This window comes from Candida metapsilosis, assembly GCF_017655625.1.
Source record: "Candida metapsilosis strain BP57 chromosome Unknown scaffold1, whole genome shotgun sequence".
Classification (NCBI taxonomy): Eukaryota; Fungi; Ascomycota; class Pichiomycetes; order Serinales; family Debaryomycetaceae; genus Lodderomyces; species Lodderomyces metapsilosis.
Window position 1 is genome coordinate 1,110,457 of NW_027138159.1, and position 27,685 is coordinate 1,138,141.

The window sequence follows — 27,685 nt, forward strand, 5'->3', positions numbered from 1 at the left end:
GCGATGATAAGTTTTTTTTTTATTTCTGGGTGATTTGATTGATAGGTTGCCAATTGAAATGTAAAGAAGTACTTATGAAAACGAAGGAACTAGAAAAATGGTAATAATATCTTTAGTTTTATTGAAGTTAGTTCTCAGTAATGGTTTTGAAAGAAAGAAGAATGGAAAAATAGTATTCAAAGTCATTTAAAAATAAAAATAAAAAAAAAACAAAATTAAATTAAATTAAATTGAAGTTTTTGTCTCTCTGATTGTTTGTTGTTGAACATTAAACGCCCATTACACAGTTTCAATTTTACTTCTTTATACACAAACATACACAAGACCTTACTAAGTACTACTCAATTTTACTACTAAAGAACAATAAAGACTCTCAACAATGTTATACACAAAACATCAATACAAGTCAAGAATAGCAAAAAAAGAAACAGAAGGAAAGAAAACTCTATGGTAACTTTTAACTTCTACAGCTACCTAATATCTCCAAAGAAGCAATTGACAGCTACATGTAGGTCAAGGTAATGTATAATGTGCGATCCTCTCCTTTCTCTTGTGTTACTTCACCTCGAATTTTAGTTGTGTAGCAATAGTTTCAAAAACGCAAAAACAGCAAAGTTAATATAATCACAAAACCAACCAAAAAAGCGTCATACCTGTAGATCAAGCAGAATGGCAATCGGTAGTGTGATAACTTCAGAGATGCATCGTAACTACTGTCTTTCAAATCTGTCTTGCGACAAGACTCTAAGCCGTAACATGGTTAATTCAATGATCTCACAGTAAACTACAGTTTTAATGATCTTTTATCGTATATCTTCGAAAAATGATCGAAAGTTCATGCGCTTACTGCATAATTAACAAGCTACTGAATAATCACACACTATATAACTTTTTGTACTCATTCCTATCTATTTCTTTTCATGTAGCAGTCCCATATTAGTTATCGTGCGCTGTTTTTGTCTCTGAATGCGGGTGTAAACTCTGTCTTTACGTCATAAGCAATCAAATACTTTCGCAGTATTGTGTAATAAAGAACAAATCAATATACTGCATATAAGTCACATGACTTGTGCTATGTTTGTTTTCTTTCCTATTTGGGATAATATCTATACCAATTAGGCAATACATAGTATTACATAAGATATTACCTAAGAATAACCTCAAAATACTTTGTCGTCTAAATGTGTGTCGTGTCGCAACAATACAATAGCCAGAGGACACCAGGGATATTGAGGAAAGATACCTTTGATAAAGCAGTCGTAAGGTGAAAGACAGGTGTAAGCATATTTATTTTATACAGCATGTTTTAAACTAAGCTACTTGGGAGATGCAGTTTTACTTGTGCTCATCCAATACCGGACAAGTTTTGACAGCTGAATTCCCTAAGACATTCGAGTGAAGTACTTGCAACTCAGGCGAAGAAGATATGAACATGGTTCAGTACAGTAGATTTTCCTTTCCTTCTCAAAAGTCTAGGATTATTCTATTGGAAAAATAGAAGTAAAGTAGGACACAATTTATGAAATCAAAGAAAATGGCTGGTTACACGCTATCTCTCACTATAAAATTTGTTCTTTTTAAATTTAATTTAACCCAATTGGGAAAATAAATCACCATCAACAGAACAAAAAAATTACAAAAAAAAAAAAGAAGAACCTAATATTCCATCTTTGATTTCATTTCTTCTGTAAAGGAACCTTAATACTAAGAGATAAGGAACAGAACCGCAATATCAACTGGTCAATTCACCCACCTCCAACTAAACTTGTACAACACGTGCACAACTTAATTGATCACAGTTACATGCCGAATCATTAACAAAGTATGGCCGATCAACCACTAAATGCCACAAACCCAAGTGCTACTACCAATGCGGTTAATGCTACAAGAGGAGAGATGTCTCCACAAGAACGACAGCTACATGAATTGAGAAGACAAAGACAGGAACTAAGGCGTCAACAACAGCTACGAGCACAACAGCGAGCACAACAACAAGGTTCCCCAGCACAGTCTCAGTCACCTTTTGCCCAAAGAGCTCAAGCAGCAGGTGCAACAGCAGCAACGCCTGGAATAATGAGGTCGCCGTTTCAATCGCCATTTGCCAGGACAAGAGAGCAACAACAGGGAGCAGTGGCACCTCCTCGATTTGGTGTAGGTGCTGCTGCTACTAGTGGTGGTAGTGCTAGACCATCACCAAGACCAGATATAGCAGAATCATTGACATCTGTACGGAGGACGAGTCGTTTGGAAGAACGTCCTGGAGATATCATCAGATCAACATCAACTGCTATAAGACGAGATGTGCGATCAGCACACTCACCACCGCTGGTAGGAGGCAGTGGAGCAGGAGCAGGAGCAGGAGGAGGAACAAATCTACCTCCACCATCTCCACCCCCACGAGTACCTTCACCACCAGTTGCTGGTACTAGTGCTCAACCACCCCCATCAAGACCACAAATTTCATTTACAACCACATCAGCTGGGTCCCCTGCAGGTGAACAGCCAAGAAGAGTGACAGGATCTACTGGGCGTAAAACAGTCCCTGGCACATCTGCACCATCTACAAGAAGAGCGCAGGCGGCGTCGGCAACAGCAGCACCAACAGGCGGTACCATATCTTCCTCATCCAATTTACGACAACGACCTCGTCAACCATCTGGCGCAGCTTCTCAACTGCAGTCACAATCCCGTACAAGAACAGCACCACGAGTTAAAAAGAGATATAGACCTGGTACATTAGCGCTTCGAGAAATACGTCATTTTCAAAAATCGACTGATTTATTGATTCGTAAGTTACCATTTGCAAGGTTGATAAAAGAAATATCACTAGATTTCGTTGGTCCTGAATATGGATTGAGATGGCAACTGAATGCAATATTGGCATTACAAGAAGCACTGGAAACCTATTTGGTTCATCTTTTGGAGGATACTAATCTATGTGCCATTCATGCAAAAAGAGTCACTATAATGCAAAAAGATATGCAATTGGCAAGAAGACTAAGGGGTAGGTATACAATTTAGAGTGGCAAAAGACAATTGCAAGTGCCATTTTTCATGGGAGACTTTACAGAGACTGATCGAATAAGAGATCATTTTCACTTTCATTACTGCACTATTTTGGATTAGAAATAGAAGAAAAAGTTTATGTATGTTTATTTGTAATATTAGCTTAATTTTAAGAGGTAAAAGTGTAGCACTTAGGAACCCAGTGTAGATGTGAAGAGACTGAATTTGCAACTTGACGCAGAGGACATTAAATAGGTAAAATTTGACGATGTACACACCAAGCCACGAAGCTGATTGCTTGTCACAATGACTTCAATTACCCCAACACAGCCCCAAACACAGGAGTTCGGCTCAGGGTAATACTCAATTCAGGCACAGACTAAAATAGGACAATAGGGATGGATGAATTGGTACCTTATTGTTTTCTCTCCTTATTGTTCTTCAGCGAAGTGAGGAAACATAGCCTGTGATCAAATTGCTTATCGCTGGACTTCCAAATGTAGTGATCGAGAAATGCCAACCTCAGAAGCCCAATTGACCCCATGAGCTAAAAAGCCTCCATTTTAAGATTAGTTACTTATCACAAGCTAATTCTAGTCCAAACTCAAATAAAATATTTCTTGAATGTAGTACTTACTTGCAGTGTTTATTTTGTGTGAGCATCAATCAAAAATCATTCATAACAGAAAAAAGTTCGTAAAAATCTGGAGAGATTGGAATCTCCTATTAAATAGATTACTAAATTCCCACTTCAAAAGTATAATTGAGCTTTACTACAGTCACAGTGTTTTTATCAAATGGCCACTTCAACAGCCACTTCCAGCAAAAAGAAGCTCGTATACAAACAAGATTTAGATGGAGTTTTCCGGTTAAAGAAAGTTGATGATAGTGCAAGCGATAATTCATCTATTGATACACATGAATATCCACTGAGGAAACAGAAAGCAGATGACTACTTTAATGAGTTAGTGGACTGTTCCTATACTATAGATGGAGAGTCTGCCACTCCCACTGGTGTACAATCATCATTTGCCAGACCGAGATCTCATACGACCTCAAATGAAATTATGACCCAATTAGGCAATGGTAAACAAACCGAAAAGCCGCACTTTGATAAAGCAAGAGCCAATTCACTGCCTACCACCACCACCACACACTCATACACATCAGAAACAAGCACATCTTATAGTGGAAATCAGTCAAGTAGATCAAAACAACTTGCCAAAGGGATGTCACTTTTGAAGAGAGATTCACGGGAGTTTAAGTCATTACATGTTCCTAGTTTTGCGTTAGGTGTGATCGTAACCGCACTTGTTGCTACATTTAAGGAGCAGCTAGCTCGATTCACAGTTGGATTGGTTATTTCTGGAGTAGCGGTGATGCTTCTTCTTGTTTGTGGCATTGCAACTGCAATTCATCTAGGATTGATCAAACAAGAAGACATAAAGGTACTAGGTATGTTTGGAACATTTTTACAAGAGTCGCCAGATTCTTCAGACGTAAGCAGCAATGGATACAGAAAAAGAGATGACGTCAGTGATATTATTCAACATTACACAGGAGACAATGGTCGTCGCAAATCCAGAGAATCGTTAACTCCAAGTTTAGGTAGTGGTGACACTCATTCCCCAAAAATGAAGCATCGCAAGTCAAATATCAATGTCAGGCCATATATGTTTGATAGGGCCACTGCGGAGTCATCAAGGCTCTCTCTAGAGGATCAAATTCCTCACCATCAAGTGAAACAAAATTACACATTGGGAAACAGTAATAGCCCAAGACATACACCTGACTCACATGACCCATTAAGGAGCTCTCCATCATTGAATCGAATCAATACTGATTCAAAACAGCCTCCAAAAAACAGACGTAAACTGTCATCCCCACCTTATCCTGTACATACACCAAGGAGACCACGATTTGATTCCGTCGAAACAGCCACTTCAACTAAAAAATTGCCAGTATTACCATCCGATGAACTTCCTTTTATTAATGAAGTTAAACTTATAGACTCGTTGGAGCAAAGTCCATATCAGCGATGTGAGAATGACCATGTTTCATCGATGCCTTTGAATAACTACTTTGATAGACGAGGCAGCAGCTCCCCTGAAAGACAACATTCAATATTGGGTACCACTGCAAATTATGAAAAGTTTATAGCAAATGTAGGCCATTGAATATATACAAATTGCATTGAAAATTGGTAGCACAAGAGAAGTGTAGAAAAAAAAAAATTTGAGTGGAAAAAGTATCAACAAAGATTATTTTACACAACCAAACGTCTACTCATCCCAAAAGAATGCCATTATACAAAGAAGACAATTTTCTTATAATACAACCAGGGTCAGAGTATACCCTTTTTACATTTGGATTGAAAGATTCCCTATCGCCACCACAATTCAGAATTCCATCCATCGTATACAAGGACAACAACTCTAATCAATACTTGTCTTCAGCAAGTGAAAATACAACAGAGATCCACCCTATCAAACTTGGCAAAATAGTGGACTTGGATGCATTCAATGCATTACTACAAATTGTGTTGTCGAGTGTGATTCAACAACATCCAATTATAACGATTAACCAAATACCGTTATTAATTATTGCACCTTCGTTGACATGGTCAAAGAAACAATATGAGTATACAACCAAGTTTGTTTTTGAGACTTTGGAAATCACTGCTTTTAACGTATTGGATTTGAGTCTTGGTGCTACTTTTGGTTTTGCAAATACTGTTAATTCATTAGTTGTGAATATAGCCGAGGATAACATTCAAGTTGTGCCTGTTATAGGATATCAGAGTGTCAAGTTTGCCGGTGAATTTATCCAGGGAAAAGGTGGCGTTACGTTGGATGAAGAATTGAAAGTAAAGTTTCCAAACTTTACACCACAACAAATTGAAGATTTGAAATTGAGTGGTATATTTGAATTTTTACTTGAAGGAGAGGAGTCAATTGGAGATATAAATCCAGATGTGGATATGGAAACGGAAGACCCTAGTGAATTTGACGTGGCAAAAGTTTTAACTGATGAAAATGGGGAACAAAAGGAAGAGGTAGATGAGGCTCAGTTGAAGTCGAATAAGGAATTGGAAAAGAATTTTTTCATTGACTCTTCTACTAATGAGAAAGTCTGGGTTGGCAAGGAGAGGTTCACAACGGATTCTCAATTGATTGACCTTGTTGCTGGAGGTATTTACAAGACTCTTTTGAGAATTAATGATCTTGACAAGAGACAAGATTGTTATGATAATATTATAATCGTTGGTTCAGCAGCTCTGGTACCTGGCTTGAAACAGAAAATATACGCCAAATTGATCCATGAATACTTGGTCAAAGAGCCAGCCACTCCCAATGGAGCCGCCAATAAACAAAATGAAATAAATGCTGCTATTATCAAGTATCAACAAACTGATGATGCACAAGAGGGGGATTCACAACTGGCTATGAGCCAAGTACCTTATCGTATCAGATTTGCAAAGACATCTGACTACTTTCCAGAGTGGAAAAAGCCAAAAGAGAAAGGTGGATCATGGCATGATTGTTTTTTCCTTGGAGGTGAAATTTATGCCAAACAAATATTTTCTGGAGGTTCACATCATCATAATAAGGAATTGTTTGTTAGTAGTGAGATGTATGAAGAGAGAGGACCACAGAGTATTTGGGATGTAAGTATTTAGATTGGTAGAGAGACGTAATGAATCTGTATTTGTAATAACACGCGCAAAAAGTCAACGCGTCAGTTTCTTTTTTTTGTTTTGTTGTTTTGGATTGTGTGCATTTGGGAGACTTTTGTCATACCAACTGCAGTTTACTCTTTCTTTTTTGATGAATTATCTAAAAACAGGCCGAGTGAATATAATATCAGGAATAATCAAGAAGGGAAATTATCATTATAGGATCATGGCACAACAACAATCAATTGCACGCTTCTTTGGTGGAACTGCTTCTTTAGATGCAGCAAAGAGAAAAAGGTCAGCAAGTCCATCATCTCCAAAGAAGGAAACTGCTCCATCACCAAAAAAATCAAAGAAACCTGATTCAGCATCACCAGCTGTCTCGTCGCCAAAGCAGAAGAAGCAAAAAATGGATGGCAAAGATAACAAAGAAGAAGAGGGTGATGAGAGCAAAAGTGGATCCAACTCCGAGTCAGAGCTTACCAACAAGCACGCTTCAGAGACAGACGCAAAGAAATTGATTGAATTGAGTGAGTCACAACAAAAGCAAAGCATGCAGGAAGGATCAGCGCAAACATTGTCATCACTGAAAATTCCCTATTCATCATTGACAGACGTTATGGAAAAGATTGAATCAGAGTCATCACGATTGAAAATCACGGCAATTATATCACAATACTTTCTCGATATTCTTCAACAACAAAATGATGTTTCAAAGTTGGTCAAGATTGTTTACTTGTTCATCAATAGGTTGGGTCCAGATTATGAACCAGATTTGGAATTGGGGTTGGGTGAAACTTTACTAGTCAAGGCCATTAGTGAAGGGTACGGACGTACACCAGCAAAGATTAAACAAGATTTAAAAGAGTATGGGGATTTGGGGATTGTTGCTCAGAAATCACGTAGTGGACAACGTACAATGTTTAAACCAACTAGTTTGGATGTTGATACTGTATTTGATAACTTGACAAAAATTGCCAAATCAACAGGAAAGGATTCCCAATCCAAGAAAATTGGGATTATTAATAAGATGTTGACTGCTTGTGATGCTAAGCATAATGAAGCGAAATTTCTAATACGGTCATTGGAGAATAAATTGAGAATTGGATTAGCTGGACCAACAATTTTAGTTGGATTAGCCCAAGCATTTGTTAATTATGAAAATCTGAAGCAAGCAAGCCCGAAAAAGGTTAACCCTGAAAAATTAGCCGAGGCTGAAGATATTGTCAAAGAGGCATATACCAGAATCCCCAACTATCAAATCTTGATTGAAAATGCATATAAATATGGCGTGTTCAATTTGTTGGATCACTGTAAATTGACTCCTGGAATTCCATTGAAACCGATGTTGGCCAAGCCTACTAAATCAATGAGTGAAGTGTTGGATAGGTTCCAAGATGAAAAGTTTACATGTGAGTACAAGTATGATGGAGAGAGAGCCCAAATCCACTTGTTACCTAATGGTGATGTGCGTATTTATTCAAGAAATTCTGAAGATATGTCACAGCGTTACCCTGATTTGGTTTCTATCATCAAAGAGTTTAGTAAAACTCAAGAGCACACTTCATTGATTTTGGATTGTGAAGCAGTGGCATGGGATAGGATTAATAAAAAGATTTTACCATTTCAAGTGCTTTCCACTAGGAAAAGAAAAGATGTCAATGAACTGGATATCACTGTTCATATTTGTCTTTTTGCGTTTGATTTGCTATACTATAATAATGAATCATTATTAACACGTTCATTACTGGAAAGAAGATCAATCATGTTGGCTCACCTTCATCCATTGGAGGGAAGATTTCAATTTGCCACTTCAAAGGACTCAACATCGTTAGAAGTGCTTCAACAATTTCTCGACCAGAGTATCCATGATTCATGCGAAGGATTGATGGTGAAGATGCTTGAAGGTTCAGAATCATACTATGAACCTTCTAAAAGATCACGTAATTGGTTAAAGTTGAAGAAGGATTATTTGGCTGGTGTTGGAGATTCACTAGATCTTGTTGTGATTGGTGCATATAATGGTAAGGGAAAACGTACAGGAACCTATGGTGGTTTCTTACTCGCTTCGTATAATCAAGATACTGGGGATTTAGAAACCACATGTAAGATAGGTACAGGGTTCAGTGATGAAATGTTGACACAATTGTATGAACAATTGCACCCACAAGAAATTCCCAAACCTAAAGAATATTTCGTGTATGATAAGACAAACTCGAATGCGGTGCCTGATGTTTGGTTTGAACCAACAATGTTGTTTGAGGTATTGACGGCAGATTTGTCATTGAGTCCGATTTACAAAGCAGCTCATGGTGAATATGGAAAGGGAATCAGTTTGAGATTTCCAAGATTTTTGCGAATTAGAGACGATAAAGGAGTTGAAGATGCGACTAGTTCCACTGAAATTGCCGAGTTCTACGAACGTCAAGCCCATGTACAAAGTAATTAAGACTATATACGATTGAATGACATTGTTCATTCTCCTATTGTTCTCTTTTCTGTTTCATTTTGTCAAATATCTTGCCCTTTAATGATGACTTGTTTCCAAAATTCAATTCGATGCGATCCTCTGACGGAGTGTGTGATAAGCTTGGACGTCCACGTAATGGCGACGACACATAAGAGCTACGCAGCTCATCAATATTCTGTTTATGATCACCATACAAGTTTGCACTTGAATTAAAGTTTGATTGTGGATCCAAGTCGAGGTTTTTATTACTCACATTCTGGTGTAAGCTATAATCACTGAAAATGGGCAAGTTTGTGTACGAATTAACTTCTGTGTTTAACAATGAAATGCCGTCAGACATTGATGATGAATGAGACAAGCTTTCTCCCGCGTCAGATGAGAAATCACTGGATTTAGATCCATCAACATCTTCATTAACACGCAACTTACGTTCAACTCTACGTCTCATCTTGCGTCTGTTTCTCATTTCTTGAGTCTTTCTGTCTTCTTCTTCATCGGAATCAACATATTCAACATCATCGGAAATGCGTAATGAATTCTTCAATTCTAATAAATTGAAATCTTTAGGGAACAATTCAGGTCCATAGGTGTTGACAACTTCAGTAATTTCCTCACTCAATTCACGTCTCATTTTCTTTAATCTCTTGATAGACGAGCCCGATGTGATTGAAAGATACAACGGTCTGATTGATTTGAATAAATCCATTCCCTGTTCACCAGTTAATAATGCACTATAAGTGACGAAAACACCACAAAGGTATAAGAAAATCCAAAGCCAAAACAAACCAAACGATGATAAAAGTCCATGGGAGGAGCAATAATAAGTTCCAACCGATGCATAAAAAGAGTACACAATTGGGGCAATACCCATTGCAACTAAAATCTTCCACGTAGCAAGCACATCGTTGGCCTGGATCTTGACAGTTGAGTTTGCCAATGCTTCTGTAGCCTTTTGTCGAGATATGATCTTTGATGAAAGGAAAACAGGGGAGAAAAGTGTTGCTCCTGGTAATGCCAAAATAAATAAAACAATCAATTTGAAAATTCTGATAATTAAAATTGGTAAAAGTTTTGCTTTGTATCCACCATCTTGACAATCTTCAACATTATGGTCAGGTAAATGTAAAGTCTTTAGTAAATTGTTGTATTCCAATACTCTGTTTTTCACTTCTTGCACTTTTGGTTCATCCTTGTAGTGCTCATAACCAATAACCAAACGTCTATTCATTTCAACAATCAATGGTAATGGCAATTGCTGAGCAAAGTTACCGGCATACAATCTCCGTCCTGCTTGAATCAACATTAAAGTTTCATAATCTTGACATGTTACAGTGACTGCTTTTAAACCAGATGTAATCAATGCTAGCAACTCTTTCACTGCTTCTGCCGTAGTCTCAGAATTGGCATATTTCTTAACCAACTCCTTTGGAATCACTATTGGGTCACCAAATTCAATAACAGCTCTAGACCTAAACTTATGGGCGTGGAAGTAGTTCATTCCACAGGGAACAACCTTGACATTACAATCGGGATAGTGTTCCATTGCTCCCAAGGCCATCACAGCAACACCTGCTTTTAATGGAAGCAAGTCGGTACGATCATGTGATCCGCCTTCTGGAAAAATTCCAATACTTCCATTGTCCAGTAAATGATCAAATACCATCTGGTACACTTGTTTTTGGTTAATCTTGTCTGCTTTCTTGAAGGATGTTCCATTGGTTAATAGCTCATTGATTTTATCAGTTTGCTTGAATGGTTTCCGAATATACAATTCATTGTCAGATTTGATTTCCAATATTTCATTGGCACCAAGTGATTGTGGTAATGCAAGTAAACCTCGAACCATGCACTCCTCAGTGAACTTGGTTCCTTTACCCCAAATATGACAAGGATCATCCTTATCAACAAAGATTTTACCCGAGCCTTTGGTCAAATTATCTTGAGGTCTAACCACTGGTATACTCAATTGACATTTAGCCATATGACCAATGAAATTCTTTTGATAAGACTTGGCAGCAATTAAAAACGATATTCTCCTATTAGCTTCCTTTTTGATTTGTCCCAGTAAAATAATTGGATCGACGAATTGGTTATGATGTGGTGCAGCAACAAATATAACTGGTCCCTCGCGAGGAATTTTGAATGCACCTCGTGGCCGAATTTCTCTAAAGAAACAATCCATGACAATTGATAATGCCCAAAGAAGTAAATCATAGCCGGCTAATCTATACCAGGAAGGCCGTTGGTATTTCAAGGAGGTGAAATTAGCCATTGTTAGATTCGCAATTGAGTTGTTATAGGTAACCGAGCGATGACTGAATGCAATTTATTTCCTTTTGTTTGAAAAAACTTCCAATGGATGATAGATACTCCAGTTAGAGCAAGAATTGTGGGAAATGACAGCTACTTTGTAGCTGTAGTTAATGCTATTTATATATGTGAGTGATTTATTGTATTGGAATAAAAATCACGAGAAGTTGAAGAATATCAAAAGAAAAAAGTTCAACAAACAAAACAACAAAACAACAAACAAAACGGCAAAACAACCACAGACAATTCAATTGATAGTAATCCAGACCCATCAAATCAACTTATAGGTCATATCACCAATTAGCTCACAACAGTCGTATATGAATATTAATTGACACTATATTACTCGCGTCCTTTCAATTCAATCTATTTTGTACACTATCTTTCAATCACCAAATTTCAATTCAATTTTTGTACACTAGGTATCCCTGTCCAATCTATTAACTAAAAAGGGAGTCGAATTTGTCTGTTTCAGCTGTATAATTAAAGGCCAACGCCAACTGATCTGTGTTTACCATGTCCAGATCATTATCCATATCCAATGCTGATTTGGCTACGCTGGACGCTAAGATCAAGTCCAACAGTGGTGCTAGGAGTGCACTGGTTAATTCAAGCTTTTTCAGTAAAAACAGAGGAACCGGCAACGGCAATAATACCGATGATGTCGGAAATGGAGACACCAAGCTCCACACAAATATCGATATAGTTGGTGCTATCGATAATTTAAAGTTGGATGAAGAAGATGAGCAAGTGAATGAAGGGGATACAGAATCAGGTAGTAATGGCCCACATAAGGTCGATGCCAATATGAGTAATCCCACCACTGCAGGTGCCAATTTTGGGTTTCCCATGTACCCTCCTCACGCGCAAAGTCCCTACTATTTTGCGCCCTATCAAGGATCGCTAACGCCTCAGCAACAGTTGAAAGGAAACAAGGGACCAACACCACCAACTACTCATTACTCCGGATGGACTAACCATCCAAGTGACTTTGGCAGCCAATACAATGCAACGAACCACTACCAAGGTGGAGGTGGATACGTTCCTGCTTCAGAACCACCTTTGTCTAGCAATAAGCGTGATGAACCCAATATTCCATTTGTTAAGCCACTCGAACTTCCAGACTCTAAAGAGGAAGCAGATGCACAGAGTAAGAAACTGACTGGATTAAGCTTGTCTCAGGGTGAAACAAGCACAACTGCTGGAAGCGCCACTAGTAATGAACAAGCACCAAATGAGGAAACAGAAGGCAACGACAGTGGCAACGGCACCGAAAAGCATGGTCAAGATTCAACTGGTGCCATCGCTCCACAATTTGTCAATATTTCATCGCCACCGCCTTTCAATCCATTCTCACCCATGGCATTGAACCACCATCCAATAGGCCCTGGTGTGCCACCTGGTGTCCCTTCTCCAATGATGCCTTACAACTATCCACTCCCACTTCCACCGCACCACCCTCATCAACCACCACCACCACAACAACAAGCAGGAGGCCCTGGTAATTTCCAGAATTTCGGAATGAAAATGGGCCCAAATTCCCCATTACCCCGCCCACCTCATCCATCAGCCCATTTTAACTCAGGTCCAACTTCTTCAACGGGAAATGTACAAAGTGGCACAGTATGGAATTCAAACGAAAACCCACACAGAGCTGAACAGGCTACTGGCCCTCCTCCTCATATTCTCAATCACCTTCCATACCAGACGGGACCTCAACAGACACCGCCGATACAACAACAACAACAGCAGCAGCAACAGCGACAACAACAACAGCTTCATCACCAACATGCTCATCCCATGCATTTTCAAAGTGGAGTCAATGGGAACCGTTCTGGTCCTTTCATACCAAACCAATTCAATCGAGGTTACTATAATCGAAGAGGTAATAAACGCGGAGGACATCATTATGGCGTGGGCCACTTTGGTAGTGTGATTAATGGTGGTGGCAACTACCATTATCGAAGGGGAGAAGATACAAATAAGTATCAGAATGCAAATATTGATGATTATCGAGGTAATATTTTGAGCTTGACTATTGACCAGCATGGATGTCGATTTTTGCAACGCGAGTTGATTAAAGAACAGGAGACAAAAGAGGGAACAGAGAGGGGCTCGGAAAATGGGAAAGAGGAGCAAGAAAAAGAAGTAGGTGATGATTCAGTAGCCACTTTGGTGTTCAATGAGCTACACGATGAGGTAATCAATTTAATGCTTGATCCATTTGGTAACTATTTGATTCAAAAATTGGTAGAGTGTATAACTATTGAGCAAAAGTTGGATTTGATTACATATTCCAAATCACAATTCAATCGTATTGCGTTGGATTCACATGGAACTAGAGCATTGCAAAAGTTGATTGAATGTGTTGGTGGTTACAAAGAAGAAGGTAAACAAAAGATGTGTGCTGGTCTAATCATTGAAAGTTTAGCACCAACTATAGTTTCATTATCCAAGGACTTGAATGGTAATCATGTGGTACAGAAATGTCTCATCAATTTTTCAAACGACACTAATCAAGTAATTTATGATATAATTAAAGATAATTGTGAAACGATTGCCTGCCATCGTCATGGATGTTGTGTATTGCAACGATGTTTAGATTATGGTAGTCAACTGCAAATTGAATCATTAAGTCATGAAATCACTCAAAGGTTGGACAAGTTCACATATGATCCTTACGGCAATTATGTTGTTCAATATGTTCTTACTCATGGTGATGAATCAAGTATTGATACAATATTTGCTTATCTTGAATCAAACTTTTATCAATTATCAATACATAAATTTGGATCAAACGTATTGGAAAAATCAATACGATTAAATGATAATAAGAGAAGTGGGCTATTAATTGACAAGCTTTTGCAATTATCACAAGACGAGTTTTTAAAAGTATTGAATGATTCTTTTGGAAATTATGTTTTACAGACTTGTTTGGATGTGGCACAATTGGATCAAATGACGAAATTGAGTGAGATTTTGGTTCCTTTGTTGCCTGATATTATACTGACACCACATGGTAAACGAATAGTGAATAAGTTACAGTAGACAATTTTTATAAAGAATAGATATTATGAGCTTGTCTATGTGTAGGGTGGGGTATGTGATCATGCGATTTATTGCTGTTACCCCTTCAAAGTAGCGCTTCGATTTTTGAATGGAGAGATAAAGGGGGGCGTGGCGAAACGCTGAATACCTCATATGCTTTACTGCTTGTCTATGATAATTTTCAAAGTTTAATTTTTAGGATTCTTTGTGACAGAAATAATAATAATCTTGACAGAGAAGTTTCCTGTAACTGTGGATAGTCTTTACAATCATTAGCTGGTGTACTGCAAGCTCTATCTTTGCTCAACTTTGAGGAATCACAATTTTTTGAAACATAGCACCTTACAAAAATGGAATCACAAACCACCACAAAACCTTCTATGGTGTAAAAGCTCTTGTTGTCAACATGTGCCGTCTACTGACGCGAGCCGTGTGCTTATTTGGTTTTGTGTCTGATTCAGAAGGTGGCAGGACCTATCAAATGGCTTTGATAAAACATCGTATACATAAAATTACGAAAGATTAGCCGAGTAGAAGAATGGCGTAATTGGAGCCGTACGAACTAAAAACCAAATGCTTTCTTACACAAATGCCACAGTTAAAAGCTATATTTAGTTTCTTCACAGAGTGGGATTTAGTAACTCACACGTACAAATCTCAATACTCGCCCTAATAGGGGTTACTTTTAATCTGCTAACAAACTTTTGACGATTTTCTGTAGCAGTTAAACTAAATTTTGAATATAAATATGACAGAATATCCCTCTTAGGGTATACAGCCTTCTTGGGGAGTAGCATTCCCAAAGCGGTTTATTCTCACAATGATGAAGTCTGACCAAATGGGTGTTTATTGTACAAACTCAGATGGATGGGGTGCGTACACAGGGTTGGTACAAGAGACGCAGAGATGGGCATGTATAAGTGGAACACCTTATGTTCCTGCAAGCACGTATAAAGCTGGCACTGGTGGAAGTACGGTAAACAGAATTCTTGTCTTGGTTATGTTGTTATTTAATGCTGTTTTCGGATTATAGATTAGAAAGGAAGTAGGGTATCTTTAAGAAAAGCAATCCACCATTTAACAATGACAGCGTTGAGAGATTCGGGAGTGGAAATAGTCGAGGCTACTGAGAAGATGCAGAAACAGTTTACGCATTATGAGATGGACACAAGCAACTTCAGCTGCGTTTTGAGGACAAGATGGTGATGGTGACGTCAACAAAGAAATCGGTGGGAGTGTTTGCAGATTGATTTAAGGTAGGTAGACTTCGGTATAGAAGTAATATTCACTAGCAAATTTACAAGTACGAATCGAATTATCAATACCTGTTTATATTCTTAACGAAGTTGAACGTCGCATTAGGATTTAACACCCTTGTGTTCTTGCTAACATCAGATTAGGTAGTTTCGGTATTTATCGTGACTTATTGAAAGACTTGCATCTCACACTTCAAGGACCGAGTCAAAATGAACTCATGAGAAGTGTCATGGTCTTCCCGCCCTATGTTGTAGTTAAAGATATCTACTCATGCACGGATATAACCGAGGAGTGACTTTGGTAGCGTGGATGTATAAAGTGTAAAACTCGCAAGTAACTCTACTTGAAGAAAGGCTGCATAGGAAACCAGTAAGCGGATACTGCGTATATGGTCTTCCCGTTGTAGTCATGGGTTTGATCAGCTAAATTCAACCAAATTGCTCAACAGAGATAAGGCGGAGGGAGGGGGACATTAAATAAATCACGTGTTCTATTTCTTATCTATAAATGGTAATCTCATCATCCCATGTGTCTCTCGCTTGAAAGGATGCATCTATAGCTCGTGAACTTTACTGTTGGGTACTTAAAAGGCTTCTCGTTCTTTTTAAAATTGCTCTCCTGTTAACTCAAAGATAAGAGAAAGGGATAAGGGGGAGAGGGATAGAGAAAATTGAAACGTACCATGTGATATCTTTTATCTATGAACTCCTTTGGAAAAACAGAGATTATAATTGCTCGATACTCCTTTTAACTTCTCCTTCCCCTCCCTTTTTTGTATGTCAAAATTGACTCAGATTGCGCTACCGCAAAAGTACCCAAAAAAAAATTATTTTCTGTTGAGTAGAGTGTGGCGTTGCTTTTTTCCCCTCCTTTTGTTCTCGTTTAATAGAAGGAGATTTGTTCCAGAACAATGCAACAGAATACAGAAAAAATGACACGACACTGCACTTAAATTCACTGTTTTTTCAAAAGGAGGAGTTATTTTGCGACACTGATCTTGAAACTTCTCTTTTCATATAAATAGACGCACACACACATGGGAGGGGTAAAATGTTCTTTTTTTTTTTTTGCAACAATTTTTTTTTATTATCCTATACGACCAAAAAGGACAACACGAAACATAACAAAAAGCATATAAATAGATACTCATATTCCTTGTCAAAAAGGAAGTAAAGTAATTGTTCTACACATCAACGTCAAGCACTTCAGACATACACACAAAAAGAGAGTACCTCAACGCTATCATTATGCTTTCTAAATCATCATCAACTTACCAGCCATTGAAAAGATCAATCCTTGCTGCTGCTCACAAACGTCAATTCAATCAATCATGCATCCTAACACATCCTCGATACAACCAACAGCAACAACAAATGGGGTTTGAGCAAGAAAGTCAATATAATTATAATTACCTTCGCTATTTCCAACTGAAACAAAATGAATCTGTTGCTCCAAACACATTTGACAATGGTTCCAACAATACATTGCATGGGTTTAACTCAACTAAGAGTACACCACAAGGAGACGAGTCATGGAAGTATGCTGACTTGGTGCATCCACACGTTGCGGAATTTGCCGATTTGTTTTAAATAAAATGTGGTTGTCTCAAGAGAGATGAGAGGGAGGTTGATACTCACACATTAGTTGCCAACACACAGCACGCGTGCACTATTTTCATCACTTTTCATTTTTTTTTTTTTATCTATTTTTAATTTTTCATTTGGGGGTTTCAGGTTTCATTTCATTTCAAAACTGGTATTTGTTTGCCATTAAAGTGTAAAGCTTAAGATGTGTTGCTGCCGTTGTTGGGTTTATGTAGCTCTTTAGTTTTAGCATAATAAATTTTAATCCAAGTATTTCTATTCCAGTAAGTTTATATTTCAATAACCTATACAAAATGCAAAATGATGCCAATACTAATGATAAAATGTCCTCCGACTCTAAAAATTACAATAAAATACCCAAATATTCCCCAGTTCAGTATACAGAACCATGTAAACAAGCAATACAGACGTCTAGGAGCTCATCTTCCCCTCTCACTCCTTAGCTCTGGTAGTTTCGATGATGATAGGAGAGTGAATCGAGAGAACCTCTTCTTCTTCTCTCATCTAGCCCAACAACTTCTTCATCGTCATCATGATTGCCAGCAAGTTCTGAAATATCATCCTCGTTTTCATTACCACCAGCCTCATTCGCATTTAAACTGTCAGTAGCACCTGCATTGGCATTCAGTGGCCTCAGAGTCTCATTGTTTTGACGATTCATTATACGATTAACCTCTTCATCGGTAAATGTCTCAATACCATTGGGAGTACGCATACTAATCAATCCACCAGGATGTAAAACCATTTCACGTTGTCTTCTTTCTTCATCTTCATCTCCATCTCCATTGAGTCGACTTGAAGTATTTCTCAACCCAGAAAATCCATTTCGAATATAATTCATAATCTCACTATATCCAGGTAAAAATGATCGAGATCGTTCCTGCTCTTCATAATCATTACCACCTCTTTGTCTTCTCATTCTATCTGGAACACTGGTAGTATTCATACTTCTAGACCTTGTTACTCTTTCATTCTCTTCATGATCTTCTTCACTTTGGAAACCACTTCTAGTGACACGCCTCATTCTTCCTTCTAATCCGGGAGATGTATCTCGAAGTTGTGCAAATGGCCGTTCATTTTGACTGCGTAAAGTTTGGGTGTAACTTGGAGGTTGAGCAGATTGAACTCTTCGTACTTGTCTATCATCTACACCTGTCCCACCTCTTACAGTACGTTGTTGTCCCCTTGCTTCTCTTTCTGCTCTCATCATACGCTCTCTTGCTTCTCTGGCCTGTTGCATCACCCGCAATAATGGTTCAATCGATGCATTATCTTCCTGGTTTGTAGTAGTAGTAGCACCAGGTGTAGCTGCAGCACTAGCACCTTCTGCGCGATTTGCTTCCCTAGCTGCCTGTCCCATCAACGCTGGTCTCAACAACAGCGCTAAACGATTGGTAAAATCTGCTTGTGTAGTATCATTGGAATTATTACTGCCACCTGTGGCACCGTTGCCAGCATTACCAAGATTAGGTAAAGCTTCATTTGGAAAAGTGTAAAATGTATAATTTTGACCATTTATTTGTGTATGCTGGGGTTGAGGTAGTCCTGCACCTTGAAAAAGGCCTGGACCTGTAGCTGGTGCTGCTGCACCTGTACCTCCATTAGGACCTGGTCTTCTTGCAGTTGTAGGTCCTCCACTACCTCTTTCAGAGTCTACTGGCTCAGCAACAGAAAATCTGCACAAAGGACATGTTGAATGCAGTTTCAACCATTCGCATAAACAATCTTGACCAAAAACATGGTTACATGGCATCTTGATTGGTGAATGGTCAAAGGGGTCCTTCACATCGACCAAGTAAACAGGCCGTGATGGATCCTGTGTTTGTTGTGGTTGTGCAGTTGATGATTCAGGTTGTTGTGATTGAGTGCTATTGCTTGTTGGTGACGTAGTTGAAGATGATCTTGTCCCTATAGTGGGTCTAGCTGATGCGTTGCTTGATGCAATAGGAGTTGTTGCGTCACCATTAACTGAACTGGCTTCCGAATTTGGAGTACGCCTCTCTCCATCTTCAATCGCCTCCGTATGTGACCTTGAAAACCGTCTCAATAATCGTGAAGTCTTGTCAACAAGTCGTCTCCTCTTTCGCACTACAAACCCTTCTTTATCATCACTCTTGTTATTGGCATCCTTTTTCCTGGCCTCGTCATCCACAGCTTGATCATCTTCCTTATCCTCATCATTAACTTCACCATCTCCCTCATCCTCCTCCACTTCTTCTTCTTCTCCTTCAAATTCTTCAAAACATATCGAACAAACTTTAGATTCCTCTTCTCCAAAATGACGTACATTCACCTTTTCAAACAGTTCAAATTTATTCAAAGTAATACCTCTTGGTTGATTTTGTAAGCTGCTCATCACCATCGAGTATGCCATCTGTGTGGCTATTCTAATAAACTCTTGAATTGAACCAGGGTCACGGTTATGGGAATTGTTGGGTAAGGAAAGTACAAGCGACCCTGATCGGTTTGGATTATCGGGTCTATTTTGGTCTGAGAATAAGTAGTTGACAGTGATAACAATAGCTCTATTATCAGTTCGGGTATTGTTGTTGTTGCTGTTACTGCTGTTGTCGGAGCTGGAGTCGTTTGTATTTGGTTGAGGTTGTGACGTGGTATTTGTGTTTGAATTGGTTTCGTGATTTCTATTCTCAATAGCAGTGTTGTTGTGTAACGTACTAAAGGGTCTAACAAATGGTCTATCAGGAGGAGATTGTGTTTCCGGATGTGATTCTGATTGTTGTGGTTGTAAATTTGCTTGTGTATTTGACTCGGTGGTTTCTTCTTGATGATTTGTGTTATGCTGTGAATCTCGATACAGAGAATCAGGGAAAAATTCCGCCACTCTGGATTCAAAGTCCAGTTCATCATCATCAGCTTGTCTATGTGGGTCATCAGTTGGTCTATTCTGATCTATACGCGGCAGTTCCGTGTTATCAGAACCACGCTCTTCGTTACCAGTAGGAACATCTCGGTTTGTATTATTTCTCTCCATCTTTCTTCTTAAATCTCTCTCTTTACCAAATATTCTATGAAAGAATCTTTTTAATCGACTTGAGGATGAGTCTGATGGGTTCTGTTGATCAATAGTTTCGGTGGCAAATGTTGGTGGTGTATGGTGGTTAAATAAATTAGTCAATCGGGTAAAAAAATTTGAGTGCAGCTCGCGTGACCTGGATTGTAAATAGGAAGGCAGTGTTTGAGATTGGTTATTTGTGTTTGGTGTAGATGAAGGTGTGTTATTGTTGGTTTGTATGTCCCTAGCAGTTGTAGTAGGCATATACAAAAAGTATATCAGCGGCGGGGAGGAAGAGTGATCTTGTATGAATAGTGGTTAAAAGGAAAGAAGCCCCCTTAGTAATAAATATTGTTAATAAATATTGTTTATTATGTAATCAAATATAACCATTACATCATCATCATAACAATACATTTCTATCAAACCCACTCACCATCAAGCTGTTAACAACACTTTCTTGTGAGATAGTCCAGCAATAGCTACAGTCCCGGAGAAAGCTATTATTCCAATATTACTTTTCTGTGTATTCCCTTTATCGAAAGAATCTCTCTATTCTTTAACTCCGAAGATTTCCCCTTTGAGACATCTTTCTCGGGAAACCGAGTCAACGTAGTCCGTCTACATTTCATTAACCTATACAGTATATTCTACCAAACACCTTCAAATTCATTATTTCTAATAATCATGGAGATCAACTTCCATCTTCTTGTAATAGTCACAATCAACCATATTGTACAAAATCCCAAAACTGAAATTAAACACCCTATAAAGACAGCACTCATGCATAGTCGTAGCATACTATACAAAATATCAAATCCTGCAAACACAAGCGATAGTAGAAGGATAGCATATTCGATGATTGTATAATACACGTAGTCTTTCCCACTCAGTAGCTCCAGATCAGCAACAGTAGTTAAGTTGGCCATTTCAAGAAAATCATTTAATCCATTTGTGAATGGTGGTTCAAACGAATCAGGATCCAAGACTAATAGTAGTGGTAGTCGTGTGACAAAATTGGCAACAAAATCATCCCTGATGTTTCTGAAGATAAGGGGTAGCAACTGTAACCAGTTTACCATCTGTGTTAGTTCAGTAAGTATCTTATTCACGGGATGGTGTGTACTTTCTCCACTCTTTTGATGTCATTACTTTTTTTCTGCTTTGATTTACGAGATTGTCGATTGCATGCGATAGAAAATGACTTCTTCTCTTTCTCAATATCCTTTGCAATAAAGCCAACATAGGAGTCGGATGTGAATAATGTTGATTGAAGATGGTCAAACTAATACATATCAAGAGACCCAACCGATAATGAGCCAAACGTTGTGCCTACCAATTTTACCAAATGACTTGATACGCATAATATTTTCTTATCTCACAACGGAAGATTTGAAATGCTTATCGGTGTTAAATAAGCAATTTAGACAGTTGTTGGTACCATTCTTACTTTCAAACGTCAAAACGCAATGGTATAAACTAATTGATGAATGTGAAAAGAAAACATACTTTCTAAAGCAGTACAAGTTTCTCATCAAACAACTCCGCATTTCCGATGCTTCCTCATATGGGGAATGGCAAATTGACATTTTCCAAGATGCACTCTACCAATTGCGTAATCTACGGCACCTTTTGATCAACACTGCCAATTCTTCAGGGTGGCTTCGATATAGAGCCAATGACACAATCAGTCAATTAACGCTATATGCTGACCCCAGTACCAGCTTGAACAGAATATTCAACATTGAGCATCTATCCAATTTCAAGATGGTTCAAAAATTGGAACTTAGAGGATATCACTTGTCTTGGGATCCAGATTGTATTGTGTTTCCGGTGTTGACTTTGACTTCACTAACTTTAATTGACTGTCACTGGGATTACCCATTTCAACTTCAAAATTTCAACTACAACAATACTATAACTCACTTGGGTCTACATTTCAAAGGCGGATCAGTCTTTTTATTTTCAGAGCGGTTTCGTGACTTCATCTTCAATCTTGGACAAGGTGATGGTCTTGAAAGTGTTGAATCGCTTGAACTTACTCATAATGTAAGGACAGAAGCTGAGCATCAAAATGGACAATTGTCAGTAGATGAGGCATTTCTTAAACGAGTGTTGAGTGGAGCTGGCTTGCCAAATTTGAGACTGTTGGTGTTGAAAGGATGGCGGGTGAATTGCATCTTTTATTGGCATAGATTGGTTGAAATCTTACAAAGTAAGCAAGATCTTCGAGCAGTTGAAATTGATGTTGTTAGTAGTTTTGGTTCAGGAATCAATACAGGGGTGGTTAAAGAGTGGTGTAAAGAGATGTGCCCATGGATTAAAGTTAGATTAAGTATTCGTGAATTAGAAAAAGAGTAGAATTAGAATTTAGATATATTGTTGTAGTTCATTAACTTTAACATCACTGCGTCTCCAGAGACCTTTAAAAAGAGGAAAAATGTCACTAAAAAGAACTGTAAATTTGAAACTAAAACTCTACGTAATAAAAGGATTCTCCTACCAGCTTCAGATAGCTGTGATCTTGGAGTCAGTGGTGTACTTAACTTGAGCAAGAGAAATAGTCTCCTTATCCAAGTTGTAAACAACATAAGCACTTCTCAAGAAATTGTCACCCAAAATTGGAGGAACACGGTGCTTTTCAGCACTCTGCAAACCCCAAACACAAAGATCAGCACTACTTTGAATAATAAATTCCGACAAAGGAGCACTAACTTGAGCATTGTTTTCAAAAGTGAATGCAACTGAACCTTGCGAGTTGGAGTTACAGTCAACGAAATAAAGCTCACTACCTAATCCTACTGGCAAGGCTTGAGCACCAACCTTGTTAGCAAGATCAGTAACGAGATCATCTGGCAAGTATGAGATTGTAGTTCCAGAATCCAACACAACTCCGAATCCTCCTGATTCTTGGTTGTTATCATAGTTGAGTGATTGCAAGTTGACAGATAAGTAACGGTCCAGTGTCAATTGCTCTTCAATGAGCTTTCCAGAGTACTTGGCATTGTCAACACCACCAAAGATGATTGTACCAGTATCAGCATTCTTTGAGTTCAAATACAATGAGTAAGCATTGGTCTTGATCTTACCTTGCTTTTTCAAGGTGACTGGAACATTGTCGTACAATGGTTGACCACTTTCACCTTGAACACGAGAAACACCCAAAATACCTTGAGTGACAGAAGTGGAGGTCACGTCAGCAAATTGTTGATTAGTGATTGAAGTGCCACCAAGGTAAACTGTATCCTTAGCCCAAGTACCTTCAGATGAAGAGCCATCACCGTAACCAATAGTGAAAGGTGAACCCAATGAGTGGAATGAACTTGATCCCTGGGAGTTGAAGGTACCATATTGTTTACAGTTATGAGTTCCTTCACAAGTTGCCGATGAATCAACAACCCAAAAATCACTTGATCCGGTGTCAAGAACCACCTGTTGTTGTTGTTTGTTGGAACCAACCGAAACGCGAATTCCATAAGAAGGTCCTTCAAAGAACAATGGAGAAGATGGGAACGATCTCTTGGAAATTGAGGTAGCATTCAAGTCAAGTGGCTTTCTGGTAACTTCAAAGTCCAAAGCAACGAAACCTGGGTTATCATCTCTCCTCGCACCTTCTGGGATAGCAGCACCTTGAGCAACTAAAGGAAAGACAATGGCAAGCAAGACATTTTTGGTGAATGTAGCGACAAACATATTTGATTGAGGTTGGATTGAGAAGATTAATTGACAAGCTTGAGTCCTTTTCCTTCTATATTTATATTTTTCTGGTTGACTTGGGAATCATCAACGTGGGATGATTCTCCGTCATTGTGCTCCTAGTATGTTTGTAATTAATTACACTCCTTTGGAGCGGTAATTGAATGGTTATGCACATGGGATAAAGTTTGATGCCCATTAATGGTTATGAGAATGGGAAGTATACCTCCGAAATAGTTGCAAAAACAAAAAGAAAACAAGCAACGTGGGTGGAATAGTTATCGATATGGTTGCTACCCCACTCGACTTAGTCCATTGGTGGTTATTCATTGGTATACCTTATTGCTCAATTGATTGAGTAGTCGTAATCGGCCTTGGTCCCTAAAGTTGGTGTGTATTTCACAGGCACATTGCTTCATAGTCTTTTTCAGGAAGCATAGAACTGTCACGGGAAGTTTCGATTCTGTCAAAAGGAAAGTTTGAACATCAATGCACCATCGAAGAATTATTTTGTAAATCTCAATCTCTTGGGTTGCTATAACTCGTAAAGTATTCTGTTGCAAACAATGGTGGTAACCCCCATTACGTGTTGGAACCAAAAAAACTAAAATAAAATAAAATAAAGGGTTATGAGCCCTTTCACACCTTGTTGTTGTTGATTTTCAAATTATGGTCTAATTCATAATCCACTGTGCTTCTTGTGTAATCCAATGAATGCACTAAACTTGAACTCCTTGTAAATCATGTTACCATTCCACGTGTACCATAAGGATTCCAGCAGAGCTGGATCTTTTAAGCAAGCGACAACCAAACGTAAATTAGAATGAAGTTCTTTTGTATCAAGACAGTCACCACATTGTTTAAAGTACAATTCGTAAATCAATTGAGCTGACAATGGCCTTTTCTGTGCCGTTCGATCAACTGGTTTAAATGTCACCAAGTTGCATTGGAATTCACAATTACGAGTTCTGTTTCGAGCCACATATCACAATGCATGCCACAATATTACAATGCAACCATGAGTCATTTCTTGTAATCCGATCAGCTGTTATTGTTGCACAATGGGCTCAATGCGATTGCATCATAAATAAAGACCTGTGGTCTTTTTTCAACGCGGAAAAATGTTCAAGCGCTAAAATTGGTTGAAGTGTGGTGCTAATTATAAAAACACAAAACTGAATCTGCAAAAGCTTATCTATATATGCAGCACGGTCTAAAAAATTGTAATTATGCATTTCCATTGGTTGATTAAATGAAAACAAACATTCTCTCTGCAATGTCTATTGTTGAAAACTAAATTGTGCCTGCCAAGAGAAGGCACATTTGCAGTTTACAGCTTGCAGGTGTTTAATGGCTAGTGGGAGCTTCCCTCGCAAGATGAGTAATTCAAGTTTCATATTTATACTTACTCCTTTAAGGAGCAATTTCAATATCACATGAATGGTTATGAGTGGTCTAAAAGTTCATTTTCCCACACATTTTTCAATGACAATGGCCGTGGCACGAAAATGAGTAAACAAAGAGGTTTCTTTCTCCACCAATGATCATCAACTAGAAATTACACAAACTTCACGCAATAGGGCACACACAAACGTTTCATGGAGTTTTACTCCTGACGCTAGGTGTTCTAAATGCGAATAACGATTATTTCCGAAAGGGGTGGAAAGGTAACAGTTTTGACAATAACAAAAGGTATTGGAATGAAATCAACCAAGCTTTGAGTTCTCATTCCTTGCCTGTCCAATGTTTGCTTTAGCATTAACATGAAATTTTGAAAGCTCTCAAACACTCCACAAAGAAAAAGTGGAGCCATACACTATCCATTGTTATTAATCTTCTATTTTTAGGAGTTGGATTGCATTGTTTCACGTGGACACAATGTGGCACATTAGCAACTGAAACAGCAAGTTATGTGAACCAAATGGGGAAAACGATAGGTCTTGGTTCAATACTGAAAGGCAGCTTGATTCATTCATGTTAAAGGGGACATGATTATAGGCTATGGGTTGTGATTACTGTAAGACAGATCAACTTTTCTACACGCCAAGGCTTTAACTTTGACAGATTTCATCGACACCGAAAACGCAACTCAAAAAGATAAACACAAAAATAGACACCCACCACACTTTTTTCTTTTGTCAACAATAGTGATGCAGATCAGAAGACAATGACGAACAGACAATTGAACCGACAAAAAAAAAGGCTTTATCTACATACTAACAATGATACAACAATGTGTTTTGCCTTTGATGTAAACGGCACCAAAATAGCCTCTGGCACTGTTTCTCAGTGTATAAATATCCACCAGGATATTCTACCTTCTATGTCATCAGATGAAGTACATTACACATTGCTAACTGAAAGAATATGGTTGCTATTATTACATTAACTCGTCAAGTTTTACTCACTATCGCTCTTGCTTTACTTGCTCAAGGTGCTGCTGTTCCTGAAGCCGCTAAAAGAGATGATTCGACTCCAGGATTTATTGCTTTAGACTTTGACGTCATCAAGAAGCCATTGAATTTGACAAAAGCTCTTCTCCATGAAAAGAGAGATTCCATTTCGTTGTCATTGATCAACGAAGGCCCATCATATGCTGCTAAGGTTTCAGTTGGTTCCAACAAACAAGAGCAGACAGTTGTCATTGACACTGGTTCCAGTGACTTTTGGGTTGTTGATTCAAATGCCGAATGTGCACCCAAAGTTGATTGCAAAAGCTCAGGTACATTCGACCCATCGTCCTCGTCTTCTTACAAAAATTTAGGAGACGACTTTTTCATTGGATATGGTGATGGTTCTACCTCTCAGGGCACTTGGGGTAAAGATACTGTTGTTATCAATGGGGTTTCAATTACTGGACAACAGTTGGCAGACGTCACTCAAACATCTGTCAACCAAGGTATTTTGGGTATTGGTTACACTAGCAATGAGGCTATCAAGGATGAATATGGACAGCAAACCATTCAAAACTATGATAATGTCCCTGTCACTTTGAAAAAGCAAGGTAAAATCAAGACCAATGCTTATTCATTGTATTTGAACTCGCCAACAGCTGAAACTGGTACAATTATCTTTGGTGGTGTTGATAATGCCAAGTACTCAGGCCTGTTGATTTCTGAACAAGTGACACTGTCGAACCAATTGACAATCTCGCTCTCGTCAATTGATGTGGAAGGCCAATCATTCTCGTTTGGGCAAGACGCATTGTTGGATTCAGGAACCACTCTTACTTACTTGCCAAGCTCAATTGCGGCTCAAATTGCTAGTAAAGTTGGTGCTTACCTTGTTCAAGTAAGCAGAGACGAATCATTGTACTTTATTGATTGTAACACTGATACATCAGGCTCAACTACATTTAATTTTGGAAATGGTGCAAAGATTACAGTCCCAAATTCAGAGTATGTCTATTCTAATGACGATGGTACTTGTCTTTGGGGTGTCCAGGAATCAAGAGACAGTATCTTGGGTGACAACTTTTTGAGGCATGCTTATCTTCTTTACAACTTGGATGCTAATACTGTTTCAATTGCACAAGTCAAGTACACTTCTGATTCCAACATTTCTGCAGTTTAAGTTGGCAGTGTTTATTAGATTACGTAGAGTTT

General features: G+C 38.4%; 11 protein-coding genes across 11 annotated transcripts; 7 read left to right on the plus strand and 4 right to left on the minus strand. All coding sequences in view use genetic code 12, as the record gives it.

Annotated features, from left to right (window-relative positions):
- Window positions 1–1,824: 1,824 nt before the first annotated feature.
- CSE4 (centromeric DNA-binding histone H3-like protein) lies at window positions 1,825–3,021 on the plus strand (the record flags this gene model as incomplete). Its single annotated transcript, XM_067693953.1, has 1 exon — window positions 1,825–3,021. One exon carries the CDS (start codon window positions 1,825–1,827, stop codon window positions 3,019–3,021), a length of 1,197 nt encoding a protein of 398 aa, XP_067550510.1.
- A 782-nt stretch (window positions 3,022–3,803) lies between these two features.
- I9W82_000485 (uncharacterized protein) lies at window positions 3,804–5,183 on the plus strand (the record flags this gene model as incomplete). Its single annotated transcript, XM_067693964.1, has 1 exon — window positions 3,804–5,183. One exon carries the CDS (start codon window positions 3,804–3,806, stop codon window positions 5,181–5,183), a length of 1,380 nt encoding a protein of 459 aa, XP_067550511.1.
- A 122-nt stretch (window positions 5,184–5,305) lies between these two features.
- On the plus strand, window positions 5,306–9,131 carry I9W82_000486 (cdc17; the record flags this gene model as incomplete). The annotated part of the gene is made up of 2 exons (XM_067693975.1): window positions 5,306–6,639; window positions 6,905–9,131. 2 exons carry the CDS (start codon window positions 5,306–5,308, stop codon window positions 9,129–9,131), a joined length of 3,561 nt encoding a protein of 1,186 aa, XP_067550512.1.
- Window positions 9,132–9,165: 34 nt separating this feature from the next.
- SCT1 (bifunctional glycerol-3-phosphate/glycerone-phosphate O-acyltransferase) lies at window positions 9,166–11,424 on the minus strand (the record flags this gene model as incomplete). The annotated part of the gene is made up of 1 exon (XM_067693986.1): window positions 9,166–11,424. The coding sequence occupies one exon, from the start codon at window positions 11,422–11,424 to the stop codon at window positions 9,166–9,168; it is 2,259 nt and encodes a 752-aa protein (XP_067550513.1).
- Window positions 11,425–11,978: 554 nt separating this feature from the next.
- On the plus strand, window positions 11,979–14,510 carry I9W82_000488 (uncharacterized protein; the record flags this gene model as incomplete). Its single annotated transcript, XM_067693997.1, has 1 exon — window positions 11,979–14,510. The coding sequence occupies one exon, from the start codon at window positions 11,979–11,981 to the stop codon at window positions 14,508–14,510; it is 2,532 nt and encodes an 843-aa protein (XP_067550514.1).
- Window positions 14,511–17,014: 2,504 nt separating this feature from the next.
- Window positions 17,015–17,356, plus strand: I9W82_000489 (uncharacterized protein; the record flags this gene model as incomplete). The annotated part of the gene is made up of 1 exon (XM_067694008.1): window positions 17,015–17,356. One exon carries the CDS (start codon window positions 17,015–17,017, stop codon window positions 17,354–17,356), a length of 342 nt encoding a protein of 113 aa, XP_067550515.1.
- A 454-nt stretch (window positions 17,357–17,810) lies between these two features.
- On the minus strand, window positions 17,811–20,648 carry I9W82_000490 (ubiquitin-protein ligase; the record flags this gene model as incomplete). The annotated part of the gene is made up of 1 exon (XM_067694020.1): window positions 17,811–20,648. One exon carries the CDS (start codon window positions 20,646–20,648, stop codon window positions 17,811–17,813), a length of 2,838 nt encoding a protein of 945 aa, XP_067550516.1.
- Window positions 20,649–21,034: 386 nt separating this feature from the next.
- On the minus strand, window positions 21,035–21,466 carry I9W82_000491 (uncharacterized protein; the record flags this gene model as incomplete). Its single annotated transcript, XM_067694031.1, has 1 exon — window positions 21,035–21,466. One exon carries the CDS (start codon window positions 21,464–21,466, stop codon window positions 21,035–21,037), a length of 432 nt encoding a protein of 143 aa, XP_067550517.1.
- A 181-nt stretch (window positions 21,467–21,647) lies between these two features.
- On the plus strand, window positions 21,648–22,745 carry I9W82_000492 (F-box protein; the record flags this gene model as incomplete). Its single annotated transcript, XM_067694042.1, has 1 exon — window positions 21,648–22,745. One exon carries the CDS (start codon window positions 21,648–21,650, stop codon window positions 22,743–22,745), a length of 1,098 nt encoding a protein of 365 aa, XP_067550518.1.
- Window positions 22,746–22,892: 147 nt separating this feature from the next.
- I9W82_000493 (pepsin-like aspartic protease) lies at window positions 22,893–24,077 on the minus strand (the record flags this gene model as incomplete). The annotated part of the gene is made up of 1 exon (XM_067694053.1): window positions 22,893–24,077. One exon carries the CDS (start codon window positions 24,075–24,077, stop codon window positions 22,893–22,895), a length of 1,185 nt encoding a protein of 394 aa, XP_067550519.1.
- Window positions 24,078–26,447: 2,370 nt separating this feature from the next.
- On the plus strand, window positions 26,448–27,653 carry I9W82_000494 (pepsin-like aspartic protease; the record flags this gene model as incomplete). Its single annotated transcript, XM_067694064.1, has 1 exon — window positions 26,448–27,653. One exon carries the CDS (start codon window positions 26,448–26,450, stop codon window positions 27,651–27,653), a length of 1,206 nt encoding a protein of 401 aa, XP_067550520.1.
- Between the last annotated feature and the right edge of the window lie 32 nt (window positions 27,654–27,685).